Here is a 23,987-nt window from a genome sequence, read left to right as displayed (position 1 = left end):
GATGACCCACCCCCAAAATTCCTCCTGCAGAGTCCACTTCCTTAGGCAACTTCTAGGACCAACTGGTTTAGGTCAGGCTCTCTGGAAGCAAGCCTGAGATGGAGATCTTTGTGAAAGCTGTTTATTGAAGGAATGCTTTCTGGAGAAGCTGGATAACAGAAGCCAGATGGGGCAGGGAAGCAACACTAAGCAACAATGTGGTCTTGGCGGAGACTTGCTTCAGCCTGGTCCCTCGGGAAAGCTTTGGAGTACAACTTGTACGCAGACTGGCCCCGACTGGAGGTAAGGAGGCTGGCCTTTTGTACCCCGCTGTCAGTGACTCACTGGCTGTTGGCTGCCCTGGGGAGGTACGATGAAGGAGAGATCAGGGGGACTTTTTTGGGCCAGGTGGCTCCAGTTCCCACTTCTTGGTGAGGGAACCACCACAGGCTGTTTGTGGCCAACCTTCTCAGCAGCTGGGGGATGGGAACCCAGACCTGTGAGGGGGCGGAGGTGGGGCGCCAGCACACCACTGCACATCCTGTACACTCTTCTGCCCTTGCTTTTTAGCTGAATAGTGTATCCTGGGGATCATTCTAGATCCTTTTACATAAGGCTGGCTTGTCCTTTTTAAAAATGATCTTTATCGAAGTATGACAGGTATACTGAAAGGCGACAAATCATACATGTACAGTTGTTTTTCACAAAGTGAACACAGCTCTGTGACCAGCATCCAGATCAAGAAATAGCACATGGCCAGCCCCGAAGCTCCCCTGGTACCCACTTCCAATCACTGCCTCCACCCCAAGGTAACCACTGTCCTGACTTCTCTCCTGGTTTGATTTATGTAAGTGGAACAGTGCAACACGTGCCATTTATGTCCCTTCCTTTGACTCAGAATGTTTGTGAGACTTATTTATGCCATTGCACATTGTGGTCGTTCTCATTGTGGTATAGTATTCCAGTTGTGAGTATGCCACAGTTCATCCCCCCGGTTGATGGGGGGCATTTGGCGTTCTAGCTATTATGAATAGAGCTGCTGTGAACATTCTCCTACGTGTGTTTATATGTGTACACACCAGTATGTGCGTGCATGTTAGGAATGTCCCCGGGGAGTGGCATTGCTGGGGCACAGAGACTGATATAGTGGATGCTGCTAAACAGTTTTCTAAGCAATTATACCCAATTTATTCCCACCAGCAGGGCTTCGAGCCTCAGCACCTAGTGCTTTCCATCGTTTTCATTTTAGCCGTTCTGGTGGGTACGTAGAATTAGTTTTCATTTTCCTGATGACTCATGAGCTCAAGCCTCTTTACATACACTTATTGGCTGTTTGGCTTCCTCCTCTGTGAGGTGGCCGTTCAAATCTTTTCGCTTAGCTTATCTGCTCTTTCTCTCTTAGTAAGGAAATATTAAGGAAATATGAGTCCTTTCTCAGATAAGTGTGTAGCAAATATCTTCTCCCAGTGTCTGCTTGCCTTTTCACTCCCTTAGTGGTATCTTTAGTTGAACAGAAGTTCTAAATATTGATATAGTCCAATGTATCCATTTTCTTCTTATATGGTAGCACTTTTTGTATCCTCTTTAAGAAATCTTTCCAGTACCAAATCATGAAGATGCTCTGGTTTTCCTCTCATAGTGTTGTTTTACCTTTCGAGTTTAGGATTGCATCCACCCGGAATTGATTTGAGGTATGATGTGCAGTAGGGGCCGAGGTTCTTTTTTTCCTTTTTCTTTTTTTAAATTGATCCAGCACCGACTGTTGAAAAGACCCTCCATCCTTTTCCCTGCTGCATTCAGCAGCACCTTTGTCAGAAATCAGGTGACCGTATCTAGTTTCTCCAGTGAGGACTCCACTCGTGTCCAGCTTGGGGTTGGGGCTCAGGGGAGTGGGTACTAAGTCTGACTGCCAAGCATCCTGGCAGGCGAGGGGGGAAGAGGCTGGGGAGGTCTCACCAAGCCTCGGTGTGGAGGCCTTGGCTTCACCCTGTTTTCAGAAGGGCTCCCTCACCCTGGGCTGTGCCCGGTGTCCCTGGGTCAGTCCTCTGACTTCCTCTCTGGTAGACATCCAATCTTCTGTTACAGAGGGGACAGGTGGTCTCCTGGCCACATGGTGTCTGGGAAAAGATCTCGGAGTCTAAATGCTTTTCATGCAGACTTTCCCAGTCTCCTCTTTCCAGCCTCACTGCACCCCAGCTTTAGGAAGACCTGCTGCCTCCAATTCCTAAGCCTTTCTGGGGCTCTGGGCGTGAATGTTTCTGCTGTTTGAGACGTCAGCCTTTTCTGTTCTCCTAAATCAGTTTCCACTTGTCTGTGTGTGTTTCAGCTTCCAACTTTTCGTTACCATTTCCTCTCCCATTTTCTTTGTTCTTGTGGCTTTACACTTTTTTCTTTTTCAGTCCCTTTACCGTTGTTTCAGTGGGAATTCAGAAGGAAGCAGAGGTAAATGGGTGGATTTATTCTGTCAGGTTGATTGGGAGGCCTACGATAGGTCTTTACATTCATTGCTGCGGATTTTTGAATCTGGGCAGATGGGAGCGGGGAAGCACTGTTTAACTTTTAATTTTCTACATTTCTCCAAACTACATCTCAAAATTTGATAACTAACCCCTTATACAGATTTACTTATATACATAAAATATAAGGTATAATATATATATAATTTATTACATAGAGTAGAAAAGGAATGAATAAGCAATATAATTTAGGCTTTAAAATTATAAGACAAGGATTTTCCTTCTGTAAAAATTTTAAAATATTTTCAAAATAATGTGATGTGTTGGGCTAGAGGGTAATCTGCACTTTCCCTCACTCTGGGTTTGCCAGGGGGCTCTTAATTGTCCCTTTTTTGCATTCATACATTCTTTGTGCTTTCCTTTGTGTTAGCCTGAAGTTGTGCAGGAAGCTCGTGAGTGATTCTTGCAGAATTCAGTAAAACTTCAGTATTTTTCCAGACACAAAATAACTCAGTGTGAGGTCAAGCCTAGACTGACAAGATGGAAGAAGAACCTTCTCTTGAAACTCAAGCTTTTTAGCTTAACAGAATTTTCCTATTAATCATATATTGTTTCAGCTACAGTAATTTATGTTTTCTTTTAATACCAGAAGTTCATCTAACCTGGAAGGAAATCTAGTTGTGTCTAGTACTATGCAATCGTGGAAGAGGGAACCAGGATATTTATAGAGAGACAATTTAAAATAAGAGGTCTGTGGGGCCAGCTCAGTGGCATAGTGGTTAAATTTGTGCACTTTGCTTCTGTGGCCTGGAGTTGGCAGGTTCAGATCCTGGGGGCAGGCCTATACACTGCTCATCAAGCCATGCTGTGGCGGCATCTCACATACAAAAAATAGAGGAAGATTGGCACAGGTGTTAGCTCAGCAACAATCTTCCTCAAGCAAAAAGAGGAAGATTGGCAACAGATGTTAGCTCAGGGCCAATCTTCCTCACAAAAAAAAAAGAAGAAGAAGAAGTCTTTGTCTTTGGATTTGAAAGAGTCACTTCCCTCCTCACTAAGACACGTGCGGCCTTCAGTGGAGCTCGCAGTCATCTCACGCTCTGGTGAATTTTGCTGCCTTTCCCACCCATCAGACGCTGGCTCTCGCCTCCTAATACACACGGGAGGCTCCTATGGCAGCTGAACGCACAGTGATCTGTGTGAGTTGAATGAGGCCTTTGGCTGCTTTATTTAAGCGTTGTAAAGAAAGTATCTTGTCGTTCCGGAAAGGGCAAAACTATAGGGCTAGGAAAGAGGTCAATGATTGCCAAGGACTGGGGCTGGAGGGAGGAATCGACTACAAAAGGGCACGAAGGAACGTTTTGGGGGTGATGGAAATGTTCCGTATCTTGATTGTGATGGTGGTTATGTAACTATATGTGTCTGTCAAAATTCGTAGAACCGTACACTAAAAAGGCTGTGTTTTACAGGATGTAAATTTTATCTCAATAAACCTGACTTTAAAAAGAAAAAGAATATGTCTTGGAAAGGAGGGGTGGTCGGTAGACTTGCCAGTGCTTCTCTGAGTCTTGGTCTCCACGTAGCCCAGGGATCCCCTGCTTGTGGGTGTGGGCCACCGAGAGGTGCATACACTGTGTGTGCACATACTATGGGAGGGGCTGCAGGTCAGGGTTGCTCCTGCATCAGTGGCCCTCAGCCAGAGTCATCAGTCCCAGCTCCCCAGCAGCGGTGCGTGGGTCTCACCCCAGGACAGAAGCCGTCTGCCTCAGACCTGCGCTTTCTTTTCTCCAACGGCTCGTGATTGTTTGGGATCACGTTGCAGAAGTCACTGATATTACACCACCATGGTCACACCAGACAATAGGCAGGCTTGCTGAGTCTGCATTTTACTTGAGAGAGTGTCTTCCATTTCCTTCTAATCATAAACTGAGAATCTCAAAGAGCCTTCCAGTCACTATGCTAAGAGTTTATATGTCTCCAGGGGAGTTTGCTGTTCCCAAGAGGTGGAATTCCAATAGAGTATGTGGCATATTGACAATAATTCTCCTGGGTCACAACAAAGTGAGATATGTCCTAATTGTATTTACTCCAAGTGCTTTGAGACTCATAGATAAGAGATAATTATCTAATTGCTGATATTTCGTTTGTACATTCTTTTTTCCAAGTATTCGAAATTGCATTACAGGTAGAATTCTTTAAAGAAGATAACATTATCACTAATGATAATCACTAATGATCACTAATGATAACCTATATTTTCATAGCACTGTATGATTTTTAAAGCATTTTTTACTCGATCTTAATCACCCTATGAGATAGACAAGGGCTGTAAATCCCATTTTACACATGAGGAAACGGATGCCCAGAGACCTCAAATTACTCATCCGAGGTCTCACTTATCAACATGCGTGAGAACCGAGGCAAGAACCTGGGTCTTCCAGCTCCTGGTGGCGTACTCATTTTATTGAATCGTTTCATTTTCATTCTCCAGTCTTACACACAGCTCACTGGCAGGAGCAGAGGGTCTTAGCTCCTCGTTAAACTTAATATACATTGCTCCACAAACCCTTTATTAAAAAACACATGGTTGGGGCCGGCCCCGGTGGCGCAGCGGTTAAGTGCGCACGTTCTGCTTCGGCGGCCAGGGGTTCACCAGTTCGGATCCCGAGTGCAGACATGGCACCGCTTGGCACGCCTTGCTGTGGTAGGCACCCCACATATAAAGTAGAGGAAGATGGGCACGGACGTTAGCAGGCTTCCTCAGCAAAAAGAGGAGGATTGGCAGATATTAGCTCAGGGCTAGTCTTCCTCAAAAAAAAAAAACAAAAACAAAACAAAACAAAAAAACCACCTGGCAGTCTGTGTCTTTCAGGTATTTTGTGAGCATCAATAGCGCCAGCCTGCCATTTAGTCTGAGGGGCAAATATTAAAAATCTGGAGGGTCACTGTGGGCACATGCTGTCCTCTCCGGAAGATCTTCTTCATATATCATCCTACTGATAACCATTTCTGTTTTCTGCGTGTGCTGGCCTCATCACTCTGGGTACTGCCAAGATGAGTCTAACATGGGTTTTGACCTCAAGTTTATAATCTCGTGGGAAGATCAGACACATCCACACATACACACATGGGGAAAATGATGAATGAAGTGTACACATGGTCTTCCAGAGGCTCTGGGAAGGGAACTTTATGACATGAGCTTTGCTGACTTGGAAAGCGCCACTAAACACTGGGACGTTGAGATTGTTGTTTGATGCTGTTTCTTAACAACCCAGAGCACAAAGAACTGCTATGGTACTGACCAGAGAAGCTAGAGCATCTGTGTCGTAGGAATTTCCTCGAAATTTCTTTGAAACATACTGAAACTAAGTGTGCACACTCTCACCTCTGTTTCCTGTTGTCATTCTACGCCCCAACTTACGGGAAACTGTACTTAGTGGTGTCACAATTCAAAGAAAAATTTGGTTAACTTTTTCAGCTCTTAAAGAGATATGTAGTGGCCGTAAATTGTAATGAAACTGTTCTACCAAGGTCTATAAAAGTCAAAGACTTCTGAGTCAAATAGCTTGACAATTGGTTGCACGAAAATAGCATCCCTAAGCAGCCCACTTATTTCATTCTCTAAAATGGTCTTACCAGGCCAATCAACTAAAATAGTAGCCCTACTATTACAGAAATTAATCAGACATACGCTTTATCTTTAGAAGGCAGCCGTGATAAACGAGCTTTGCCAGAACGGTTGCTATAATTATAGAATAGAATGTAGTCCCTAGCCATATTTACCATCCATGGCAATTTTAAATGCTGGTGACACCAAAAACGTATATATCCTCCGCTAACTCACACGGTAAAATACTTTTTAAAGAGAGACAGAGCACGCACTTAGCCTAGGCACTTAATAGAAGAAATTATAATAATCGTCACCCGTGGGTAACATTTACAGTCTGCCAAGTTATTTCGCGGTTAACAGTTAAGTTGTTGTCTCTCAGCCCCGAACGGCCCGCTAAACTCAGCCGGGTGGTGCTGGAGCAGGGACTCTGCCAGCCGCGCTGCTCTGCCAACAGGGGGCTCTAGAGGGCCTGCAGGGCTGGAAGGCGTGAGGGGGGCAGTAGGAAATCTGAGTCGCAGCTTCACTTGGCCTCTAAGATCTGATAACCCCAACCTTTCCCCTTTGCTCTCTCAGCCCTAGGGGTGGCAGCTGCTTCCTGCAGTTCCTCTCTCTGTCAGCTCGATGTCCCCTTTTCATGTTTTAGTTCTCCAATACCTGTTTAACCAGTTCCTTATATTAAATTCTCTCTATTAAAATAACTGGTATGGTTTCCGTCTTCCCCATTGGACCTTGATTAGTACAGCCTCTAATCTCACCAGTTATGAGGTAGCTATCGTGAAGCATATTTGCTGGTAAGGAAGTAGAGACAGCAGGATACAGCGATTTGTCTAAAATCACACAATCAGTAGTACAAGAGCCAAGACCTACACCCTCCACTTTGAGATCCTCTGCTTTCCATTTCAGCTCAGAATGTCTCTTGCTGGGCTTATTTTTTTAAATAATTTTTTTTGTACTTACAGAAGAATTGCGAAGATAGTAGAGAATCCCCATATACCTTTTACCCAGCTTCCCCTAATGTTAACATCTTACATAACCATAGTACGTTTATCCAAACTGAAAATTAGCATAGGTACCTTACTGTTTTTAAAAACTAAGACTTTATTAGGACTACGCCAGTTTTTCCACTAATGTCTTTTTTCAGTCCTGGGATCTTCTCCTGTCTCCTTCATCTCCTCGAATCTGTGACAATTTCGTGGTTTTTCGTTATTTTTCATGACCTTGACAATTTTGAGATGTACTGGATAGGTGTTTTGTAGAACTTCCCTCAATTTGGGTTTTCAGATATTTTCTTGTGATTAGATCAAGCTTATAGATTTGGGGGAAGAATACTACAGAGGTAAGTGCCTTTCTCATGGCACCATATCAGAGGTCCATAATAGCTCTTGACTTATTAGTGGTAATGGCGACCTTGATCACTTGGTCAAGGTGGTGTCTGTCAGGTTTATACACTATAAATCTTTCCTTTTCCATAATTTATTTGTTAGAAGCCAGTCACTAAATCCTCTTGCTGAACTTTTGACTTCCCACTTAATGATGAGGCTGTGCTTTCTTTTCTTTTTTTCAGAATCTAAATCCTTCATTTAGCTGGCAAGAGGGCAGAAAATTTTAGACCAGTCTGTTTTTAAGTAATTTACGGTAGAGAGAGAAAGTGCAATGTAGGCTAAATATTGTATTTCTCTGCCTCTGGCTCAAATGAATGAATATGTATATAAACACAAGGATATATGCATAAATGGGTACATAAATATACATTTGAATGACTTTGGATATCTTTGCATCTCTGTATGTGTGTGAACATCTATGTACACATGAAAGAGGCTATGCTTTCTTGACAGATTATTAACTAGTGATTAAAGAATCTTGTATTAATGGCCAGGCTGAGAATTATAAACCTAGGAGCCAGACTAAGGATGTTAGGAGATACGACCATGTATTGCTTCTTGGGGAATTATGATCTGTTGCACCATCTTTGCTTTGTACCATGTTTAAACTTGGAACTTGGCTATTTTTAGTCCTAGAAAGCTTACAGTTAATGCTAGGACTCCTACTTATTCTTGACAAACTGGAATCACCTCTGACAAGCCCTGAAAAATGATCAGAAGCCCAGGGTCTCATAGCCTCCAGGAAATCAGTAAAAGAGGAAGAGCCATAGAGAAGTGGTTGCTGAGAAGAGGAAAATCAGAAGCGTTGAAGGATGTGGCTCCCGGGGTGGAGATTGAAAGAATCGACTGAGAGGTGATGGGTGACAGACATGCAGAGATGCAGAGATCTCAGTTAGGAGGCCAAGGAAGGGATGGGGATGGAACACAGGAGGAGAGAGGAGCCAGTGACGTAAGTTAACCTTGGAGTTGGCCTCTGAACATGATTGGTTGTGGATGTTTGTATTTTATCTCTGAGATTCACCATCTAGAACATAGTAGTTATACTTCTAGCTCTAGCTTTCATTATATATGGTATTTAAATGAGCTTAGACTTTTGTATAAGCCGAAGAAAGTAGTTCAATGGCGTATATAACCTTGCCTTCGAAGGTGACTGCAGAATGATCAGGGCGCTCCCATCTTTGGGCAGCTCAGCAGGGCGAAATGGAGCAAACGTCACTGTGTTAAATCAGCTACAGAATACAGATCTTAATATTAATAATTTAGAAATTAAAACTATCAGACATATGCCATAGGTTTATATTTTATGCTGTTTTGTTCTAATTATATTGTGTTTCTGTATTTAATGATTAGCTGAAGAAAGTAAAGTCTCATTAGGGTTACTGATCAGAGTAATAGCCTTCTTCCTAGGGCTGTATCTGCAAATATGTAGCCGAAGTAACAGGCCTTACTCCGGCTTAGGATTCTGTATTTGATTGGCTTATAAACTTAACTATTTCTGTATTTCATACTATTATTCTTTTCTTAAGCCAAAGCTGGGATTACTAGTGTAGTAGACTTCTGAGCCTATTTTCTGGAATATGAGAGATGGAGATTTGACGACTCTCGTCACTGATCTTGCATCTTACATAGATGGTTTTAGGATCAATATGCTTCAGTGGGGGCACAGGACAGCTTGGAGTTTTTCAACTTGAAGACCAGCTTACAGTTTTTTGTTTCTGAAATATGGAACAGGGAAGTTTGGTCCACTTGCCCTTCTTAGGAGCTGACATGTTGAAAATGCCTCTGTTTAAAAATGACCAGAAAACTAACACTTAGTGGCATTAGAACATTCATATGCTTCTTTGGGGAAAAAAAAATATTTTTTAAAAATATTTTTCAATACCTATTTCGACTGATACTGGTGCTTGCCTCTCTGGGCACATTCTTTACGTACAGTTTCAGGCATCTCAAAATCTGTTGCTTAAAAGTGGATTCTTATTTGTGAGCTGGGTTATAAGTCTCCTGACCAGATGAAATCTGGAAGTCAGGCATCTAGAATGGGGTGCTTGTCTGAAAGGAGGGGTTTCTCTGACCATTAGTCATTATTTACCAACTTGCTAGAGGAAAAAGATGACTGTGTCTGCTTTACTAAAAGCTCTTCTTTTTTCCTTTTAACTCTTCTTAAAATTAGCTGATGTTAGACAAAATCCTTTGTATCTAAAAACAGCTCGTCTTCGGGAAGACACTATTATTTTAGAAGGACAAGGTAGCTTTTTCCTGCTAGGAGGGGCCTGTATCTTGGTGAGGGCCTTTTATCAGTGGGGAACCAGAAGTGGAGTAGGTTTCATTTATCGTCAGAGCAGTACACGTAGCCCTATAGGTGCATTTGATGTCAGAGTGGCCCTGGATGTGTTACCTGGTCTCGGTACCCCCAAACCATATGAGTCACGGCCCAACCCATAAGAAGAGGGAGAAAATGGGTCTGCGATGGTCATTAACTGAGGTCTGTGCAATTGTACAATGCAGTAGATTTTTCATGCTCTTCTTATCTCCTGTTAGGGTGAACAGAGAGAAGTGGTTAATTGGGCATACTCATACTAGGTTTAATTTTGGGAAAGGTCGACACTGGATGTGGTGACACATAGCCAGGACATTGGTCCTGTGTGCTCTCTGCCAGAGGACCCAGCAGAGGAGTTAACAGACTATAGACCGCCTTCTTGGGTCGATTCCTCTGGTGACCAAACCTGAACACAGAGCATCTTTGTGTTGAGGTCATCTTGTGACCCCCTCTTGGTGTCTCCCTTACGTCTTTGATTTGAGTGAAAAGTATGTCTTTTCACATCTTGTCAGTTTCACGATCATCAGTCTTTCTACACTGGTGATGGACTCCCCGCGAGGATTGGATGGAAAATTAGTGAAAAGGGGTTTTACCGCTGTAAATATAGCTCATTGACGTTCTGGTCTACAGCGGGCACAATACAGTCTGTCTCAGGGCTGCAGCTGGTTCAATAGGCAAATTTGTATTCATTTTGCAGGCTTCAAACAGAGACTAAACTGCTCTGCCTTGACACTGATCTGAGAAAATGTTCTAAAGCATCACCCGTCTAAAAATAGCTGCTGGTGAGTCTTGGACACACTGCGTATCTGACAAGAGAGGAAGTTGAGAAAGCTGAGAAAATAACCAGGCATCAAATAAAAAAGAACTGAAATTTAAATATAAAAGCCCTAAAATCTATAAAAGAAAGGGTTTATGTCAGGCTGTAAACGAGTTATTCATATGACCCCAGATGTTGGTTTCCATAGTAACTATTATTTGATTCTTTGGCACAAGTATTATGTCTGCTAATGTATAAACTGAGTGCTTTTTTATTTTAATTATAAATTGTCTAAAATAATTTCCTTTCTCTTTGGAAGCAGATTTTTCACATTTGAAACTTTTTTTTCTCGTAAGTGAAAACTGCGTGTGTGCATATTAATTTTTCTTTTTCTTTTTTTTTTAAAGATTGGCACCTGAGCTAACAACTGTTGCCAATCTTTTTTTTTTTTTTCTGCTTTATCTCCCCAAATCCCCCTGGTACATAGTTGTATATCTTAGTTGCAGGTCCTTCTAGTTGTGGCATGTGGGACACCACCTCAGAATGGCCTGATGAGCGGCGCCATGTCCACATCCAGGATCTGAACCAGCGAAACCCTGGGCTGCCACAGCAGAGCACGCGAACTTAACCACTCGGCCACAGGGCCGGCCCCTAATTTGTTTTTCTTTTACTTCCCTTTTTTTTCCTATTAAGCTTCCTTTCAGGGAATGTTCATTGCATCCTTGTTTGTAATAGTAAAAACTGGAAACAGACCAAATGTTCGTCAGTAAAAGCTTAGTGACTAAATGACTATATAAGGCAGACTTCTCTAAGACGGAACCAGGGCTCCTTGGAGACATGATCAATTCTAGAGAGAGGACAGGAAGAACGCAAGATGAACCTGGAATATCTTGTGGTGCCAGAAAGTGCCCAAAAGCGATGAGCGTGTCAAAAGGCCATGGGGCCAACTTGAAGGAGCTCCTAAGTAGCCGAGTCTGGGATGCTGTGTACATATGATGAGGCCTGAATCTAACAGCAAATGTTAGCAAATTATGTACTTTTAGAAAAACTTTTTATTAATGTTAATTATTTATTTTTATGAATGGATTATAATCCTCTTTACAGATTACTGAAAATTACCCAGTAATTTACAACTGAAGTAACATATCCTATTATCTCATATGCACTGTGACTATATTTTCTACAACAAAAATGTGAGTGCAGTCATGGGGGTATATATGTATCTGTATATATATGTATATGCTGACATGTATGTATCTGTGTGTACACACACACACAATCAGTGGGCGCTTCCGTTCCATTTAAACTGGCAGTTCCGCATTTGGTCACCAGGTGGCGCTTTGCAAAGGAAATCGATGAACACCAGGATGCAAGGCTAAAGAGGGGCTCGCTCAGTATTCACCCAGGGCCTTGATTGGCAGCCCCCTGGGGCCCACTCCTCTGCCTGAGGCGGTGCTGTGCTCCTGGGCTGGAGGTGTTTGGGATTTAAATTATTCTGAGATATGGGCTTGTTTCAGCACAAACACAAGCAGGCCAGTCCTGGGAGGGTGCATACTTGGGTGCAGTGCACCAGATGTGGGCTCTGTCCTGGTTCTGGGCCCCTGACAGACAGAACTCAGAGAAGTGTGCTTGGTCCGTCACTGAACCCGGGCCTAGCACAGCACTCAGGGCGCAGTGAGGGTGTTGAACGAATGGGTGAATGTCTCTGTTCTTTGAAAATAATTTAGAGGGGAAGCCACTGTGCGTTAGAAGTAGCTATCAGTAACACGGATTGAGCATCTTGGGTAGAAGGTGGACAGGAACTGACATGCCCACTGCGTCTGCTGCAGCTGCCAGCAGTGTCCTCTGACATCATCACACCCTGAGTGTGCATTTGTGTCTTCTGCAGGCGCTGTTAGATCTTATAGACAAAAGGATTTTGTCCTGCTGTGGTCCAAGAGACCTTCTCTCCGAGAAGAACTTAGATTCTCCTGTTAACACTTAAAAGGAGTGTGGCGTTAGGTATGCTTTTGTATGTACTGCTGCCTAAGCCTAAGAGTATAATCCAGAGAGTTTCGACTAGCTTCCAGAACCTGAACAGGAATTGTTTAGCTGTCGGACCAGCCACACTCTGCTCAGGTTCCTGGAACACTCCTGGGAGCAGAGTAACGCAGAGACTTCTGCAGTAGGCGGGACAGCTGCAATAGAAAGAGCATGACTTTTGGATTCAAATGCTGGTTCTGGGTTCAGATGCTGGTCCTGCCACTCATTCGCTCTGGGACCCTCAATAATTACAGGAATCTTTTGTGTCTCAGTTCTTTTATCTGCAAAATGGGAATGTTAATACTGACATTTTTCTTTTATTCAGTCAACCAACATATTTCTTAGTTCCTCTGCATATCAGACTGTCCTCCAGGAGCTTACAATCTGATGGGCCTGGCAGACACATGTGTTAGTGTTGAGAATATTAAATAAGAATGTATCTAAACTGAAGCTAGGTGGTGGTCATGGACACACGACACGTGAATGAATGTGCTTAATGCCACCAAACTGTGTGCTTAAAAATGGTTAAGGTGATAAATTTTGTGTTGTATGTATTTTACCATAATTAAATAAAGGAAAATGAAAAAGAACAAAGTAAAATGAAAAAATGTTCCCAGCGTGATGCCTGGCACACAGTAGGTACTCAGTAAACGTTTCCCTACGTTCTCCTTTTCCATGGATGGGCAGTGGCCAAGCTGTAATTGCAAGTTACCCACATTTTACCCCACTGAGAGGGCCTTCTTTGGGCAGCATTTTCTGCTTAGATGAATAGACTGGAGGAACCTGAGCCTTAATTCTCTGTCGTAAAGGTACTGACCCATGAGGTTTGGTCTGTGAACACATGCGTAGACCACATTTTGTTCTTTGTTCGCTAGTCTTTACGTAAAGCGTATCTTCGTTATGGAAAGTGAAATAGAATTCTAGAAGCTGCATCTAGGTATCCATCAGGCTGATGTCTGAGGAACGGGAAGCTTGAGGCAAGTAGTCAGGATATGCCTTGCAGAAGGCTTGGCTATCTTCCTTCATCTGTGGGCCAAGTGGCATGTTGTGTACAAGATAGAAAAGGCCACTTCTTCCCGTTTACTGACCTAGTTGTGCGCTTGCATCCAAGAGAAAAAGACTCTATCTGGTCTTCCTTGTCACCGCTCGCTCCCTAACTCAGTAGACAGAGGGCTGAGAAAACTACGGCTCCAGGACCACAGGAAGGCACGCAGAAGCTCTGTGGTGTGAACTGAGAAGACAGTTGCTGGAGCCACTCTGAGCACCATGGACTGGGCAGCGGCTACCTCAGGGACATGCTCAGCCCCAAGTCTGTCCTGAGCTTTGTCTCCCTCAGTCCCACGAAGACATTACTTAGCTTTCGTGTCACCCTTACGTGTAGGCATATGAATGAAGTGTCTGGTTGTGAGTTGAAATAAGGTACTTCTTTTGCTTTAAATATAACTCAGTGATGGTGCGTGTATTAAGGCGATGCTGTAGGATGCTGTAGGCAAGCAGAAAAGTTCATCAATGTCGTGATAAGAAAAAAGAACGAGCAAAGACATAGGGTTGTGTTTCCAGACCTTTTAATAACTAGTACTTTAATGCTTTAATCATCTCTGGATTAAGGAGCTGTATCCAGGAGCATCTTAGGGAAAGGTGGAGATAGAATGTGTTCAGACCTCAATTCTGCTCGCTAAAACTTGAACCTCTTAATACCTCAACTTTATTATCTACAAAAAGAGAACAACCATCTCTGTCTCACAGGATTGTTCCAAGGATAAGTAAGCAATGTGTGTAAAGAGCTTAGCACAGTGCCTGGCACATAGTAAGCACTCAATAAATGATCGTTTTAAAAGTGAAGATCACAAATAAGCTTCAAGAGTCATGATGGGCTAAGCTGGTTTAGAGAGGGAGGGGAGACGACTCTAGGAGCCGAGAGATATTTTCTTCAATTTGCCTCTGTTCCTGCTGTTCTCTCTGTCTTCCTGTCATCTCTGAACTTACAGATTACATTTATCCATCAAGATCCCAGATCAAATACCACCTCCGCCATGAAGCCTTCCTGATTCCCTCAGCCAGAAGTGATAACATCCTTTACATTTGCCCTTTTTGTGGCATTTCTCTCTGTGTAATCTTACAGTACTTGTGTAACTACGTCGTCTGCCTTAGAATGTCGCTTCCTGGAAAAGCAGGACCTTATCTTTCCACTTGAAGTATCTCCTTAGGCCTAGCACTGAGTGTTGCCTGTAGACTCTGATTGGGTGAAAGAAAGGCCCCCGAGACAGAAGCTTTGGTAGGTAGGAGCCGAGAAAGGATTAGGTTCTCCTAAACAGATTTCCAATTGTTCTCTTTTCTTTTTGGGGGGCAAGGAGGGAGAACAAAACTGTAGGAGTGGATTTATTACACTGCAAAGGATAGTTCTCATAAAAACAATTGATCCCACCGAAACCTTGCCCTGAGAGCTGGTTACCTGGGCTTCATTGCCAGTTATTGTCAAATGTAACGTTCAAAATGGAAGAACACTACTTGTTTTTTTCCTCTCCTTTTGTTTTTCTTTTTTTGGGGAGGTATGGGGGAGAAGGGGCAAAGAGTAAAAGAAGAACCTGTCTTGTCTTTTTTTTTTTTTAGCTCAGGTAGGAGTTATGGACAACTCCCAAGGACCCGTGCAAATGAATATGATTAACTTTGCTACTCCAGAAAAAAATTTTAATCCCAAAGTCATTTATTTTGGCTTTAGCATAGACTAGCATTTGTGTCAGATTTTCCTGACTAATTACTTTTTGCTTAAGCTTATTTTAAAATTGTTTTAAATTCCTTTAGTGTGACAGCCTAGGAAAGTGGGGGTGGATTCTGGGCCCCAGATGCGATCTGAACTAGAACTCCAGCTTTCCTGCCTAAAACCCTCCTGATACGCTGCTAGGAGGAGAGTAAAATTGGAATCAGCTTTCTGGAGAACAATTTGGCAAAATATTTTTAAAAGTCTTAAAAATATGCTTACTCTTTGATCCAGTAATTCCACTTCTAGGAATTGGTCCTAAGGAAATAATCAAACAAGCATGCAGAAATGAGGGACCGGGCATCCTCTACAGCATTTATACCAGCAAAGAAAAAAGTAAAACCAACTTAAAACATCGAACAATATGGAATTGATTAAATAAAGTATGCTACTATTTCTAATGTGTGTAGTCATGCTGTCAAGTTATAAACTTTAAAAATTGTTTACCAGGCCCTTCTACGTGAAAAGGAGACTATAGTGTAGTCTGTATAGTTTGTACAGATAGAGAGGTAGGTAGACGGACGGACGGACGGACGGATGGACGGACGGACGGATGGACGGACGGATGGACGGACGGATGGATGGACGGATGGATGGACGGACGGACGGATGGACGGACGGACGGACGGACGGACGGATGGATGGACGGACGGACGGACGGATGGACGGATGGATGGACGGACGGATGGATGGACGGACGGACGGACGGACGGACGGGTGCCTATCTGGAAAGACACATGCTGCGGTGTTAACTTTGGCATTGCTGAGTGATGAAATTATGGCTGATTTTGTACTTTTTTGTGTTTTCCACGTTTCCTGCTTGAACACGGATTGCTTTGTAATTAGAAAAACCAAACGTGTATATTTTAAAAGAACAGGGGCCGGCCCCATGGCTGAGTGGTTAAGTTCGCGCACTCCACTTCACTGGCCCAGGGTTTTACCAGTTTGGATACCGGGCGCGGACATGGCAACGCTCGTCAGGCCATGCCGAGGTGGCGTCCCACACGCCACTACTAGGAGGACCCACAACTAGAAATATAGAACTATGTACCAGGAGCTTTGGGGAGAAGAAGGAAAAATGAAATCTTGGGAAAAAAAGAAGATATGTTTAATGTATCAATGAAAAAGTAAAACGTTGCTGTGTAATACACAGTGGGTAATCTGAATGTGCATAATTTAGATTGAGTGTGTTTTCTTAAGCATCACATCCATACACGTGAGTTATCAGCTCTCACAGTGAGCACATAAAGTCAGACGTACCACAGTTTAAATTATGTTCCCCAAGTTAAAGAACCACATTCAGCAAAAATCTCTGAAGGCGCAGGTGGAGTATAGTGCGCTGTCCTGTGTCAGGATCCCAGCGCTAGGAGGCAGATGCTTCTAGAGCTCGGAGTACCACAGTTTGGCAAAGCTACAAAGACTAGTAGGTTTTCTGTGAATTATATGTAAAAAATGTTTATTGCCAAAATAACATTAGAACACTCCTGGGAACATTTTAAATCATTCTTCCTCTTCTGAAAGCAATTCCCAATTACGTGTTTTACTGTTTTCCTCTTCTTATCTCCTCATTATCATCAACTCCTATCTCCAAATCTTCAGTCTCAATGGGAAAGAGAGTGGAAGTGTAAGGCAAATGATGGACAAACCGTAAACCTTTGACGACCCCGAAAGAGCCCTTGGCTAACATTTTAAAAGCCCTGCTTTCTATGATCAGCTGCGGGGAACCTTTGTTCTTCTGTGTTGGCAGGCCTCGGCTCTGTGCACGTGATGGGGTTCTCTTTTATTTGCAGTTCCTAAATTCCTAAGACACCGTGGGGCTTCACTGAAGGAAAAACCTTGCAGCTCTGGCTCCCTGTCGTCTGAGGTCAGACGGAAAAGCCTTTTGTGATTAACTCGACCACAGTGTGTCCTTTGGCATCTGGAACTTCAGGAGGCGTTTTTATTAGTTCTCCCCATTTTGAATGCTGACTCAACTAAGCTTCATAGAATGGAAAAAGCAGATAAATCCAGCTCTTTTGACGCCAAATGGAATCCCAGTTCTACCACGAGCTGTGACCTTGAGCACGTTCACTTGATGGGTCGGATCTCGGCATCCTGGCTCAGGAGAGTGGCGCCTTCCCACCTCACCACGGAAGGCTGCTCTCGTCGGCCAGGAAGCCGTGGCCAGTGAGGGACAGTCAGGGGTCTTTATAAACACACCTCCTTCTCTTCTTTTTCTGACACAGTTTCCTTATGCTGCCCCACCTCCCCAAGAACCAGTGAAGACTCTGAGAAGCCTGATCAACATTCGAAAGGACACGCTAAGACTCGTCAAGTAAGTCCCTGGCTGGGCCGGGCTGGGCAGGTGCAGGTGCCCTCCTTCGTGCAGGGCAGCCACCTCCCCGGAGACCCTGGCGGACTAGTTCCTGCCGGACCGAGCCCGAGACTCCGGCCACCAGGACGGGAGCTGCTCTGGCCCAGCCGGCAGCACCTCTCCGCAGAGAGGAGGTCTCTCCGCATCTCCACTGGTCAGAGCTGTGCTAGACTGTATGAAGAACTTTGACTTTCTGGCAAGCTGTTGTTATTATCCCTATTTTATGAGTTTTTTTTAAAAAGAAGAATTATTGAGGGAAAACGTGAATTTTGCAGATACCTCAACAAGCCTATGTAAAACTGGGATATCTGAACTTGGAATATGAAGTCCTTATTTTATTGCTTATATTTATATTTTTAATTTATTCTTAACCTCATATGCCCTTCCTCTGAGGAGCTCAGAGTGTCCTGGGTTTGTCGTTCCATCGTTGTCATCAATATTAATTATCACCGACATTTGCCTTGTTTGTGTTGTCCCCGAGACAGTGTGCTTTGTGAACCGGTGCTGCCCTCCAGGAGGCGTGTCTGTCTGCTAAGGCTCACTGGTTCCCTGGGGAGACAGATTTGGTCAGGGCAAATGAGGGGTCCCCAGTTCTTCTGGATGAACAAGCTGGATGACTCAGAGACCATTTTATGCTTGTATAGATCAGCCTTACTAACATTAGGAAGTTTATTTCTCTCTGATCATTTTTTTAGTACAACACCTTTATTGAGATATAATTCACATACAATTCACACATTTAAAGTGTACACTTCAGTGGTTTTTAGTTATTCAGAGTTGTTCAATATCACTGCTACCAAATTTTAGGACATTTTCATCACCCCTAAAAGAAACCCCACACTCATTAGACATCACTCCCCATTTCCCCCAAAACCCTCTTCCTGGCCTAAGCAGCCACTTATCTATTTTCTGTCTCTCTCAATTTTTTATATTTTATTTGTCCCTGAAATTTTCAACCGCTTCCCCAGCTACTCCTCACCCCTGGGTCAACTCCGGGGACAAGGGAGCCAGAAAGGGCACCCGTTTGCTGCGGCACAGTCTTCAGCTGGGCATTCACCCTCTGCGGAGGATTTCTACAGACTGAGGCGAATGTGGCCTCAGGAGCCTGCCAGCTGTCAGCTCCTCTGTCCGTCTGTTTCTCTCATCACATACAACCTGCTCACGTGTTTGATGGAGTCGGGTTCTAGGGCCTGAGCCGTTGTGAGATCCCGGCCCCTGCGGCAGCCTGGCTGCAGCTCTAGGCTAAGTGAAGCAGCCGTGATGTGCTGAGAGAAGCCGGCTCGGAAGCAGAAGACCAGTGAGCTTCCCAGCGCCACGGATGCTCTGTGAATAAGTCTCTGAGCTTCAGGCTTCTCATCTGTAAAATGGCGATAATAAACCTTGCCTTTCATGGCTGTTGTCAAAATTAATGAGATAATGCAAGGGAAAACACCTGGTGTTCAATAAATGTTAAGGTGAAAGGTGTTTTTGTTTTGTTTTTCTGAGATTATGGGAATAGAGTAAATTTTGATTCTCACATTTTCAAGTAAAAATGGAGATGGAACTATTTTTGCTTCTTCTCAAAACCCATCTAAATAATAATAAGAGTATTTTTACAAAGCATAAATCCACAAGAACTGGGAGAATGAGCAACAGCAACAAAATCTTAGAGGCTGGAAACAGATGGTGAATGTTAAATAACTGAGTAAACCCAAAGATCAGAATCCTGAGTGAGGAGAAGGAAAAGCTGAGAATCAGCCCACTTATGCTGTGTATCCCCAGCGGGCCCAGGCACTGGCAGTGCAGGTACCTCCGGACATTGGGGCGGAAGGCAAAACTGAGGAGAGGTGGTGGGAAGTCTGCCTATGAGGTAGTCAGCTCTCCTCCCTCATACTGCACAGCCAGAACCGCCCTTCCCATACCCGGCAGAAGGCTGGCGGGTGATTCTGCCTGGAAACGTTCAGGGCTTTGAGAGCCCCTCTGGATTTGGGGGGCCCAAATACAGCTAAGGGCTGGACTCAGTACTGAACCAGGGGGTTCAGTGAATTTAGGCACACGGGATTCTGAGTCCTCCAGCCTGCCCCTGTGCTGCTCCCGGAATGCTGGCAGCCAGGCCTTTGTCAGAAGAGAGGAAAACTACTCTCTGGGGAATCAGACCCGCCCAGATGGGAAGACCAAAGAGACTGGCATTGGAGGTTCCTCAACAGACCCAGAGGGGCCCCAGGGAAGCCTAGGGTCCCCAAGCCCCGCTATGCACCCAGAGTTCCATCAGGGATCGTATATTTCTTAAATATGAGCAGACAACCAAAGACTTTTGAGGAACGCCTATATTATGAAAGACAGTGGCAAAACAAACAGGAAAAAAATAGCTAAGTGGAAATAAAAACTATGCAGGAAGAGGAAAACTTGATTTGTAGCCTCAGAGACATAGAGAAGATATTGTCTTCTTATTTCATGACGCAATGACACGGAGAGTTCAGGGAACAAAAAACGCTCTTAGAAATTAAAAACATGGTAGCAGAAATGAAAAAAAATCAGTAGAATGTAGGAAGAAAAGTTGAAATACTCTAGAAAGTGGTGCAAAAAGGCAGAGTTATGGAAAATAAAAGAGGAAAGATGTGACGAATAGAGCACCAGTTTGGAGGGTCCAACATCCAACTAATGGTTCTAGAAAGAGAGAAGAGATTCTAGAAGGAAGGAAATCATCAATGACATACATAATGTCGGAGTCTCTAAACTGAAAGGACCACCGAGTGCCCAGCACAGTGGATGATAAAGAGGAGAGTCTGCAGCAAAGGAAAAGAGCATCAGCGATGGGAATAGCTTCTTACTCCTTGAGAAAGGCCCTGGAAGCTGAAAGATAATGCAGCAAGGCTTTGGAGTGGCTGTTTAAAAGTATTTACAGCCTCGAATTCTTTACTCAGCCAGGCTGTCAGTGAAGTGTGAGTGTGGGATAAAATCTCTGGAGAAGTTTATCCCTTCAACACACCCATTTTCAGGGAGCTGGGGAAGTCGCTCCACTACAATGAGAGTGTAACCCGAGAAAGAGGTAGCCGGGAGAGGCAGGAAGCATGCTGTTCTCCAGGAGAGGCCAAAGGGACTGATCAGGGTGACGGTGGAGGGAGATGCCAGGGGGCGGCTGTGGGCAGGTACCGAGGGCCCAGGGCTCAGGTGGAGCAGGTCAGAGGCTCCAGAAGGCACCTCCGCAGGAAGACGAAATAAATAGGACACCTGGTGCATCTGAACGTCGAGAGATTTATTCAGCCAGCAGAGGGCTTGGGTTTGAATTCGTGGTTAGTACATAGAAAACGAAGTAAGTGAAATAAACAAAATGAGCACAGACTATAAGAAAAAACTTTGCAGGAAAAGAAAAATAATCGCAGATTACTCTGTGGCTAAGCTGTGAAAATGCTGATATAATCACAGTAATATAGACGCTCATGTGCTGAACTATCAAAGTCATATAATAAGAGACTCAGGGGGCGGGGGAGCACCTGTATGGGGCAGAGTGAAGAGAGAGAAAGGAATGGGTATTTCCAAAGTAAGAAGTCCATAGATAATGCCTAAAACTGAAAAACCAGGAAGTAGTGACCTGAGCGTGATATTTTGACACACATAGGTAAACGCCAGAATGACAGAGAAACAGGTAAAGGCGGTCTCCTCTGCAGAGGTGGACAGGGAAGGAGCGGGGCTGCTGATTTTTGTGACAAGCTGATTTGAACTATGGGGTTAGCAACTGTGATTAGAATTAAAACTACCCCAAAAAAGTCTGGCAAATGCATGAGGATGTTGAGTGTAGCACTGTGACATATCAGAAATAACCCACGTGCCCAGCCGTGGTGGTAAGGAAGGTCTCTGCCATCATTCAGAATGAAGATGTGGGCCTACGGGGATGGTCATGGAGGGAATTCCACAGTATATTAAAAAAAGATAAATTTTAAAATATTGATTTGCTCCCCCCAAAATGCTGAGTTGTCGTGGTTTGCTAGATGCGCTGAGGAAGTGAAGGCCCCCGGAGAAGAGGCCAGCAGAGCCAAAGTCCACTACAACGTGGAGTTCACCTTTGACACTGACGCTCGTGTGGCCATCACCATCTATTATCAGGCCACTGAAGAGTTCCAGAATGGTATTGCCAGGTAAGAGCAAGAGACTAGGTGGGCCGCTCCCTTCCCAGATAGGTTAGGGTTCATGCCTTACATGCTCACCTGGAGGAAAGCATTCTTTTTCTACAACCCAGTGGGATCTGGTTCCTGAATCTGGGTCTTCTTCTGCAGAGCCCGACTTTTTCACCTTTTCCCTTCAAATTGTGCTATCTTTGTACAGCGGCAGATGGCAGCGTAGCCCTTCAGGTCCTCAATATGCTGTTAGAAATCCATTAAGCTACCTTTCTGTGGATGTGCCGGTTGAATAGATAAGCTTAATGACATTCCCAAGCTCGTCTGGGCTAGATACTGACCTTTGCTTTGCTGCCCGCTTTGATCAATAGCTACATCCCCAAAGACAACAGCCTACAGTCGGAGACGGTGCACTACAAGCGAGGCGTGTGCCAGCAGTTCTGCCTGCCCTCCCACACCGTGGACCCCTCCGAGTGGGCGGAGGAGGAGGTGAGCTGCCTCTGGTGGAGGTGACAGGTTGCTGGGACGAAATGCAGGGCAGGTCCGTCACGTAGACCCAGAAGGGCCTGGGAGCTACTTAGGACCCCGGGCAGCAGAGGGACCGCCCAGGCTCTCGAAGGTCACGCTCACCTTCAGTTTTGTAACTTTGATCCACCTAACCTCACTCATTTTTCTATTCCAAAGTAGCCCATTAGCCTAGGATATTTTGAGAAAGTCACGTTCAGAGAAAAGAACCTGCAGGTTAGAGGGCTTTACATCTGTGAGACTTTTAAAAAAGAAACTGGTGGTCCTCGATTAAACAGACTTAGGTGGTTACGAGGTTGATGAAGGAGCGTCAGAGATGAGGTTAATCCTTCCTGACATTTCCTTTTCTGATGAGAGTGCTGAGTCCTCTTCTTCTCCTTCTCTTTTCTTTCGCTTCAGCTTGGCTTCGATCTGGACAGAGAAGTTTATCCGTTAGTGGTCCACGCTGTGGTGGATGAAGGAGACGGTATGGCGCTTTCCGTCTTCTCTTGCTGCACACACTGCCCTTTTGTGGCACATGGGCCTGGGAACAACATGCCTCTTCTGTGGGTATCAGGCAGACAGTTTCTGCATCCCCTGCACTCATATTCCCAAGCTCCTCGGGTCCCATAATGGGCCCTTCTAGTGAAAGCAAGAACTATGGTTTGCTAGATCTCGGGGACTTGGGGACGGTCGGCGGGTCGAGGTGTATTGGTTGGCTTTCTTCCTCTTCTTCCATGTGCCTTTATTTCTTTCAGAGTATTTTGGCCATTGCCATGTACTGCTGGGCACTTTTGAAAAGGTAAGTGAGCGACTTAAGAGGGCCTCACATTTTTATGATGTTTAACTCTTTCTTTCATGTGAGGACACATGGCATCCCTGTTTTCTGGCTGTCTGAGCCCAGCAGAAGGGTCTGGCTGGGAAGGAGCACCCACGGGGGCTGCACTGGGCTCTAATTCCAGCTCTGCCACCACTGTGCTGCATGGCCTTCAACCCTTAGACCTCATTTTTTCTTCTTAAAATGGAAGGGTTGGGCTAGGTTCTTGGAAGACCCCTCCAGTGTTAGGAGTCTGTAAGCCCACACAGTGGGTGTCCAAAAACACACATAATTGAGAGAAGTAACAAAAGAACATCTGGGGCCGGCCCTGTGGCCTAGTGGTTAAGTTTGTGCACTCCACTTCTGCAGCCTGAGTTTGGTTCTCGGGCATAGACCTACACCACTCATTGGCAGCCATGCTGTGGTGGAGACCCACATACAAAATAGAGGAAGATTTGCACAGATGTTAGCTCAGGGCAAATCTTCCTCAGCAAAAAAAAAAAAAAAAAAAATTTGGTGCCTTATTGCCCTCCTGCCTTGTCATAACTGTCATGTTTTCATTCCAGCACACGGATGGAACTTTCTGTGTCAAGCCCCTCAAACAGAAACAAGTCGTAAGTATTTGAGAGCCAAGGACTGTTGGCGTCCCCCCTTCTTTCTTTCTTACTTTCGCTCTCTCTTTTTTTGTTGTTGTGGGTTTTTTTAATTCTTTTGCTAAGCACTCTTCTTTCCCTCCCACCCCCTTGTTTTTAATCAAAGAAGAAAAGAAAAGAAGGGCGTGCTTTTGTGTGTTAGAAACTACTTGGGTGGCCTAAAGGAGTACTGATTTTTGGTGTCTTTTTTGTTCCAGAATTGTTGGTGTTGAGGCAGCCATTATCTCAGCAAAGGACTTGAGAAATGAAAGGACAAGATTTGTCTCCTGACATTAAGTTTAAGAA

The 23,987-nt window shown here is 44.4% G+C and overlaps 1 protein-coding gene across 7 annotated transcripts in view; it reads left to right on the top strand.

Annotated features, from left to right (window-relative positions):
• Positions 1 to 23,987, top strand: part of RNF157 (ring finger protein 157) — a 71,829-nt gene that overhangs the window by 27,903 nt on the left and 19,939 nt on the right. For 4 of the 7 annotated variants that reach the window (XM_070483663.1, XM_070483664.1, XM_014839891.3 and 1 more), the window contains exons 3-8: positions 17,507 to 17,595; positions 21,603 to 21,749; positions 22,100 to 22,217; positions 22,653 to 22,719; positions 22,991 to 23,034; positions 23,616 to 23,663. In XM_070483663.1, coding sequence (XP_070339764.1) covers positions 17,507 to 17,595; positions 21,603 to 21,749; positions 22,100 to 22,217; positions 22,653 to 22,719; positions 22,991 to 23,034; positions 23,616 to 23,663 — 513 coding nt within the window. Of the gene's footprint in view, positions 1 to 48; positions 283 to 686; positions 789 to 17,506; positions 17,596 to 21,602; positions 21,750 to 22,099; positions 22,218 to 22,652; positions 22,720 to 22,990; positions 23,035 to 23,615; positions 23,664 to 23,987 lie in introns of those variants that run through there. The other 3 variants (XM_044744579.2, XM_014839893.3, XM_070483665.1) reach the window with 3 other exon arrangements.

This window comes from Equus asinus, chromosome 13, assembly GCF_041296235.1.
Source record: "Equus asinus isolate D_3611 breed Donkey chromosome 13, EquAss-T2T_v2, whole genome shotgun sequence".
In the NCBI taxonomy this organism is placed as follows: Eukaryota; Metazoa; Chordata; class Mammalia; order Perissodactyla; family Equidae; genus Equus; species Equus asinus.
This window is presented reverse-complemented; position numbering and strand designations above follow the sequence as displayed.